Source organism: Pteropus vampyrus, unplaced genomic scaffold (assembly GCF_000151845.1).
Source record: "Pteropus vampyrus isolate Shadow unplaced genomic scaffold, Pvam_2.0 Scaffold129, whole genome shotgun sequence".
NCBI classification, from domain to species: Eukaryota; Metazoa; Chordata; class Mammalia; order Chiroptera; family Pteropodidae; genus Pteropus; species Pteropus vampyrus.
In genome coordinates, this window is record NW_011888910.1 from 4,878,997 (window position 1) to 4,887,361 (window position 8,365).

The window sequence follows — 8,365 nt, forward strand, 5'->3', positions numbered from 1 at the left end:
TACGTTAATTCTAATTAGAAATGGACATAACAGAGTCATGACTAATTTAACCCTTTAATCTAATTAGCCTCCTTCAATCCTAACAAAATCTCATTTTAACCCCTTTTCTCTATTACTGAGCAGTCACAAGGAAACTACTACCCATTTTGCTTTTCTCCTTCCCCAGCTTGATCAATTATAGCCTTTTGGCCCATACTCTGGTGAGGGGAAGAAGGAAAATTAATAAGATTAGCTCTTTAAAACAAAATATAAACACATTACCCTGGTGACAAACAGTGAAATTCAATCCATTTATTTAAATGTATATTGTACATAAGTTACAAATCCTCACTTCTGCCACTCAGCTAGAACTTTTCAGGAAAAGCCTCCATTTCTTCCTTGATCCTGTTTTCTACAAGTAATGCGAAGTTACTGTCTGTGTTTTGAAGGTTATAGCTGACAAACACCTGCTTGTTGGTCTTCCTGGCTAAAAAGAAAACACATTGACACAGGCATGACTGAAATACTTGGAGGTTCTATGTGCCTCAGACCTACTTTACAGCTGAGAAATGCTTGGAAAAAGAATGGAGTTTTAGGGAGAAAAGAAAGTTCTAATTTTTATGACTCTTCACAGGTAGCTGCTGCAAATGCAAACTAAAGTCATTTAGATCCTTTCCTAGTCTCTAAAACAGTGGTTCTTAAAGTGTGGCCCTCATATCAGCAGCATGAGATGCAGATTCTCAGGCCCGCTCCCCCCTCGACCTTCCCTCCTAGGCTCACTGAATCAGAGAGGCTGGGGTTGGGGCCAGTGAGTTATGCCCACGAGCCCTGTAGGGGATCTAAATACTAAAGTTTAAGAACCACTGCCCTACATAAATGGTTGGTTTGTTTTACTTTGCAGAAACACCAATAATATTAAAGTATTTAAGATAAAATATTCAAGTTCTCTTTCAGTACCACCCTCTCTACCAATTCTGCCCTGCTCCCAGAGATAATCCTACACTTCTACATTTCTGTGCCTGTACATACACACAAATGTCTAATTTTCAATTTGATGTTGAATATATGTTTTAGCCCTTTTCTACAGAACCAGTAATAGTTGAGGTATACTGCTCCAACTATAGAAATCAAGCAAAATCACATGCCCACAATCTGAAAGACAAGACAAATATCCTGAAGTTGAGCAGTAAGCCTAAAACAGTCAAATACTGCTGGGGCCTCTGCCTTCGGCCTCACCCCACACACAGGGCAGGTGCAAACTCCTCCCCACAGAAGCACGCACCCTACCCTCCCACCCCACAGACTTCAGATGACCAAGACAGCCTCAGCATCAAAGGCAAAAAGGTGCTGAGGTGAGGAGAGGTGAAGCTGGGGCCTGTCAAGTCACATCCACTCAGCCTGCCCTCATTCAGTGGCAGAAAATTCCCTGTCCCCAAGGTGGGATACTCTGATTCCAACTGCTCTACTTGCTAAGACAGGGTCTTACAGGGAGCAAAACTATCTGCCTGTATCGTCTGCCAAGCAGACCAGCTCTGCCCTCCAGAGCCACACAGAATGAGGGGGGCCCCATCCACGCTACAGCCCTCCAATACCTCCAAGGTTACTCTGAACCCTTTAGATCATTTATTTTCCAACTTCCTTTCATCTTCCATGCACGATACTGTTTTGGGACATCACTCTCTTCTCATTACCCCTCTAGACAACTGATGATGGTTAATGCATTTTCAACTATATGCATAATAATAATAATAATAATAATAATAATGTATTTTAAACGGCACAAGGCTGCACTGGACAGCCCGTTTGTAATCTCAGCATTACCAGCCTTTGGTGATGCCAGCAGTCACACCACACCACTAACTTTTCAAGTTTATTCCATGTGCCTGTCCTTGTTGGACAGTGGCTGAAAGCTGCCAGTTTTTGCTCAATCAGGCAGGATAAAACCCTTCATTAATATTTGACTTTAATAAGTTGGTAAGGATATTTATTATTTTTTATCTATATTTCAATTGATTTAGATTATAAATTGATGTAAACCATATGAGGGGAAAAGTTAATTTTAAAAAGCCCCAACATTTGCACAAACCTCAAAAACAAAACAAAAAGAATCCTAGTTTTTTGCATACAAACTACTAGGCCTCCATCCAAAGACACCCTAAAGCCCATCTTACTTTATTGGCACTAACAGACTCTGTCATCCACACTGTGGCCACCCACCCAGTTTTCTGTTTCTAGACCTATGAACACTCCCATGTCTTCATCGGACCAGGCAGGGCACACAGTGGTCCATTTGATATAGAGGTGTTACCCCTCAAACATTGGTAATACACGGTGAAGTACGAGGAAGCAATCATGTCTTCAACTTACTTTCATGTGGTTCAGAAAAAAACAATGTGAACCTAAAGAGAGGATGACAAGAACTAGGAATCTGGGTGAAGGCTAAGTAGGAGTTCTTTGTACCTTTTTTTTGCAACTTTTCTGTAAATTTAAAATTACTTTCTAGTAAGAAGTTACCAAAATAACTTACTAGTCAGGTTTCTCTAACTTCAGGCTAAAAAAAAAGAACGGGGAAGGTCCCAAAAAGCCGCCGCCAACCCCATCATGGTCTCTGCCCTACTCACACACAGAACGCAGTGTGGCAAGTCTAGTATGACCTACCCTCAACCTGTCCACACTGCCTAGGCTCCACCTGAACTGTGTGGCTATCTTGTTTACATAGGTACATTCCACTTATGATGGATCCAGTGGATAGACTGTCAACACAACTAAAATGGGCCTCATTCACTGTACATCACCAGCACCAGGACACGGGGGCTCTAGAACTGAACTGTCTGGGAACATTGGTGACAACAAAGGCTGAAGAGGAGACAGAGGCTGCCCTACTGTTCAAGGTCCCTGGGTACCCTCTAATGACCTGCTGATCGTGCACACTGGCCAAGGGCAGAACACATGTTGTCCTTACCTGAACTATCTGGGTATTTAAAAGAAGTATGTGTTTGCAGTGCGGGAGAGGATGGAGCCTTCAACCTCATGTTCTTGCTTAACACTGACTCTATGCCTCCCTCTGGCCAGGCCAATCTCCCTTCTGAACTCTGAATGATGTCACAGGAAATAAAGGACAACCCTCTTGCACTGCTGGTACTCTGCTCCACAGGCCCCACTGAGGCCCAGGAGCATTGTGGGCATCATTCACACTCTCCACCCATAAGGAGGTAATGTGCTTAGAGAAGGGAGCCAAATCACCTGTCACTCATTGGCTTGGATGACAGCCAAGGTACAACGTGGGAGTCTCCTGAGAATACACTATCCCTAAGACAGTGTTCGTACCATGTGGGCATGGAGATACTCTCCTTAAAGAAGACCCAGTATACAAAGGTCTGCGCTTATGCTATAGTGATGAGTTCATCTATCTTTCAGTATAAAGATTCTTTTTTCTAAAGTGACTTGCCTCATGGTTCCATGCAATAGTCAGGACCACCGTGGGTACATACCTAAGCGCTGGGCAAGGCCAGTGGAGGTCGTGTCAGAAGTGTCTCCGAGGAGGGAGGTGGACACAGGGATGGAGTCCTAAAAGGAAAACAGAACACAATGCTGCTTCTCCATCAGCCAATCTTCTGTGACTTCTGATTCTTCATGAGGGTGGTAGGAGCAGGTTCTGGGGAGTTAGACACATTAACCAAGAGAAAGAAGGTCTGGCATCTGTGTCAACAGCCAGGTAGGTTGACCCTCTAACGCATATGAGATCATATAGATGGGAGAGATGAAGAGAAGTCACCTGAAGCTGGCATCATAATGCTATCACTGAGCTCTAGGACTTACTTCATATAAAGGGCTTGTTTTAGTGTTGGAAACTCCAAAGTATGCTGACAGGCAGTATTACGACTAACATTGAAACCAGTAGGATCATTAAGGCCACAGCAAGAAGAAAGCCATCAGAGTCCGGGTGCCAAGTGCCTCCAGGTCCCTCACCCCATGTTAGCCAGCAGGTGGAGAAGGCAGGAGCCTAATCTCATCTGGACCTGTAAGAGAACACACAGCTCCATTCCCCTAAGGATGTCTGGGCTCTTCAGGGTCAAGAAGGGCCCTGTGACTTTGCAAATGGGCACCAGCCATCAGCATCCAAATAATGAAATAAAAACTTTTGAATACGCTTGGCCAATCTTCATTTCAGATAAGCAATAAAACTAAAGATAAACAAATGTGGCCCTTCTGAAATCTAGAGGTAATCTTACTTCCAATTACTTTGGAAAGAACTCCCCTTACCATTTAAAAGGCTTAGCTTAAAAGAAAAAAAATAATAATAAACCCACTAACTTATAATATTGCCAAAATTACTTTTATCCTGAGCACAAATCAGAGACTGCTCCTTATCTAAAGGTTCAAAGTCACTTCAATATGAGACAGAATTTGTTCAGTTCTATAAAAGACTATCAGAAAACACAGGATAACAATGAAAGCATTTACTACATGCTTTTTTTTCTTGAAAAAGATACAAAAATATGATCTTAGTGAATTTTCTATTTACAGATTTCAAGTTCAACATTTAACTATTAACAGTATAGTTAAACCTCCTGAAAATAGAAAATATATCTTAACTGGGCAGCTTTTTCTGACCAAAAACAAAACTAAAAACCCGATATTCTTACTTTTAATACTTCATTATTTCTGAAATCATATTATGCCAAGCTGGTCTCCAGGCAGACAAATGTCTAGCTGGTTTTACCATGGCTGGAGCACTACTTTCCACTTATGCAGGTAGGCCAGATGCACCCTAGATTATCTGAGCACACAGGATCCCATGGGCCCTCTTCCCAGGTCCCAGGCCAGCTTTCTTCATGTTAGTGGGACCCTGCGTCATCCTTGTTCTACAGCCTTTCTTGGCATCACAATCAGACCTGCCTGATGCAAGGCAAGCCAGCTAGAAGAGCAACAGAATTATGTGATTTTGTTCTATATGGTCCAGTCTTACATGCTAGGGTTTAGGCGGTAGGGAGGAAGGGGGAGACCTCACAGACCCTTTTGTGCCATCCTCCACTCATGGGTCAGTAAACTTTTTCTAAGAATGGCCAAATAATAAACAGTAAAGTTTTTATGGACCACCAGGTCCAATAGCAACTGCTCAATTCTGCCATCAAAAGCTGTGACAGACACTACTGAATGGATGGGTATAGCTGTGTCCTGATACACCTTATCATAAAAGTAGACGTGGGCCAGCCCACAGGCCACAGTCTGTCCCCTGCCTAAGCTATGGCCTGTACCTCTTTTCTCCAGCTGACTGGTCTCAGCCCCTGGAGGGCAGTGTCCAAGCACACAATGTGGTCAGTCAGTAGGAATGGTTCTTTTCCTTTTCCTGCCCCAGTCTTGATGTAGAGTGACTTTCCAGTTGACACAATACACCATACTGAGATCTATGATTACCAAGTGGTCAGACCACCAAAGCAGTCCACAAGTAGAGCCTTGAAACTGATTCAAGGAAATGATGCCTGGTCGTACCACAGCCGTACACACTGTTAATGACTACAGCCTAAGGATTAGGAAAGAAAGAAGGTGAAGAGACTCCAGGGTGCCATGACCTACAAACAAACAGCCCTGCCCATCACCCCTCTGCTCTTCTAGGCCCTCCTCCTCGCCTCCAATGAAAAAAGACCTGGAACTGCCACCTTCCCAAAGACTCACCTGCTGCTACCCACCAGAAGAGAAACAAAACACACACAGGAAAAGAACAGAAAGAAGGAAAAGGGCACACAAGAAGAAGGGACACCGGAAGGGAAGAGAAATACTATGTGAGGACATCCAGAAGTCTTACTCAGAGGCTGTCTCCTTCCCAAAGCTTTGCTCAGGTCCTGCCTGATGGCTCGATCCTCTGATTTCTTACTATCCCTGGAGCCCCTCAGGGATCACAATCCTGACTGGCTGAGGTTACTAGTAGAACTCCTTATGGGGAGTTCCCTGAGAGTGCCTCACTCATTCATTCAACGAGGATTTAATGAACAGCTTGTCAGGCACTAGGGATACAAAAACTCATAAAACAAACAAACCTTACCACCACAACAGACACCAACAAAAAACTGCAGAGGGAGCAACAGCTGGGGGCATGCCAATGTGCTAAAGCCACCAAGTGAGGGAGGTGGGTGGGAGCAGGACGCTCTCTCAGGTAACAGGGCCTGGAGGATCACTGTGAAATCTCTGGACTATGCTCTGAGTTTCTCTCATGAAAGCTCTGTAGCAGAGGAATGACAACATCTAACTGCAGTCCGCTGCCCCACACAGAACTGGCTATAAGGCACTGTTGTGGGTTGAACTGTATCCTCCAAAAAAATATGTCCAGGTCCTAACCCTAGTACCTGTGAAAGTGACTTTATTTGTAAATAGGGTCTTTGCACATATATTTAAGATATAACTTAAGATGAGGTCATACTGGAGTAGGGTAGACCCTTAATCTTTTATGACTGGTGTCTTTATAAGAAGACACAGATAAACAGAGACACACAGAGAAGAAGGCCATGTGTCATTGGAAGTAGAGATTGGAGTGACGAAGCTGTAAGCCAAAGAACACCAAAGATTGCCAACAACACCATAAGGTAGGAGAGAGGCATGAGATGATTCCTCCCTCAGAGCATCCAGCATAAACCAGTGCTGCCAAAACCTTAATTTCAGACTCTGGCCTCCAGAACTGTGAAAATAAATTTCTGTTGTTTGAAGCCACCCAGTTTGTGATACTTTGTTACAGTAGCTCTAAGAAAGTAATACTGGAAGCAAATGAGGGAATTAACCAAGGAGGAGAAATGCTGCAGGCCTGTTCTTTTTTACATTCCACACAAGTGAAATCATGGGATATTTTTCTCTGTCAGATCTATTTGACTTAACATAGACAAGTGTGTTCTGACTGACAGCAGTGCTCACAGATTCACTGACATTCCACATGTGGAGTGTGGAAGAGGGAAATCAAGAATGACTCCGAGGTTCCGGTGGAGTTACCATTAACAGAGATGGGCGGGTTGAGGAGCAGGTTCGAAGGAAGAGGTCAAGAGTTTGGTCTTGAACGTGTCTAGTATGAGATGTCTATTAGATTTCTAAGTGGAGACACAGGAGTCTGAAGTTCAAGAAAGAGGTCTGAACTGGAAACATAGATAAATGTCGGTGTGGTCAATACAGAGATATGACAACTAAGAAGTGGATGCCATCACCCAAGGCGCGAGCGTAAACGGGCAGCAAGAGGTCCCACGATGAAGCCCTTGGACACGCCAACTAGAGATGGAGAGAGGAGCCAGCAGAGGTGCAGGAATGGAGGGAGGGGCCCTTCTGGAGTTCCACGTGCTGGCCTGACCGCACAGTTACCCTCGGGGCGGTGCAGGTCCAAACCGACCCTCAGCCCGTTCCCTAAGATATCACAGGAATTTTTCTAGAGAGCCCCAAGGGCCCCAAGTCCCCCAAAAACCTGGTGCCCACGCCGGCGCCTTGAGGTCACCGCCAGCGCCCAGACTCCTCGCTCACTTTCCGGACCAGTCACCCCCACCCTCCACCGGCCCGGCGGCCTCGGGACCGCCCCCTCTCCTCCCGCACCCCTAGACCCTCTCTCCCCTTTCCTCCGTCCCCGCTCGCCCCAGCCCCGGCAGGCACTCACGTAGCGGCTGCACATGGCCACGGCGAGGTTGCGCAGGTGCGGTGTCGCTCCCACCCACAGGAAGAGCGAGTCTGTCAGCCGCATGACGTGGAAGTGAACCAGCTGCTCCCACAGTCTCGCGCTGAAGTTGTGCAGGGAGACGTCCCCGCCCGCGGTGGCCCACTGCCCCTCCATGCCGCCGGCGGGCGCCGGGCCACAAGCGCCGCGACCCACGTCGGGTGTGCTGTCGCGGGTCCCGCTAGACACAAGCAGGCGAGCGCCGAGCTGCCGAGCGCGCCTTCGCTTTCGGTCCCGGGAGTGGGTGGAGCTTAGGGTGGGAGTGGGCGGGGCCATGAGGACGGGGCCGGACAACTCCCCCTGTCGGTGCAGGCAAAGCCCTGGCGGCAAAGTCCTGCCGGCTACTCGCGGCTCTTCAGTACGTCGTTGGACCGGCAGCAAAACTCGCTCTCGTCACCAGCAGGGGCAGCGCCGGCGTTCGCCTTGACCTCAGGAGCCCAGTGATGCCCCGCAGAACTCGCCCTCACTTGTTCTCTTCTTCTCCACGCCAATTAGTGCAGACTAATAGCACCGATGTGCTGGAGCTAGCCGCATAGTCTTCCCAGGTTGTGACACTTCGCCCTGCGAAGACAATCCCGTTTTAATTATGTAGTTTAATAATTTAAGCACCCCGAAAACAGCCACCTCCCATCATACTGTCTTGGGTTTGGTTTACCAAAATCCTCCACTTCCTGGCAGCTTTTTAACTCGGATGCCCTGAATGTA

At 46.4% G+C, this 8,365-nt stretch overlaps 1 protein-coding gene across 1 annotated transcript; it reads right to left on the minus strand.

The window, feature by feature from the left end:
- Positions 1-276: 276 nt before the first annotated feature.
- On the minus strand, positions 277-7,902 carry PSMG4 (proteasome assembly chaperone 4). Its single transcript, XM_011367059.2, has 3 exons — positions 7,604-7,902; positions 3,471-3,546; positions 277-466 (listed from the first exon to the last, which is right to left on the minus strand). The coding sequence occupies exons 1-3, from the start codon at positions 7,775-7,777 to the stop codon at positions 345-347; spliced, it is 372 nt and encodes a 123-aa protein (XP_011365361.1). The 5' UTR covers positions 7,778-7,902; the 3' UTR covers positions 277-344.
- Positions 7,903-8,365: the final 463 nt, after the last annotated feature.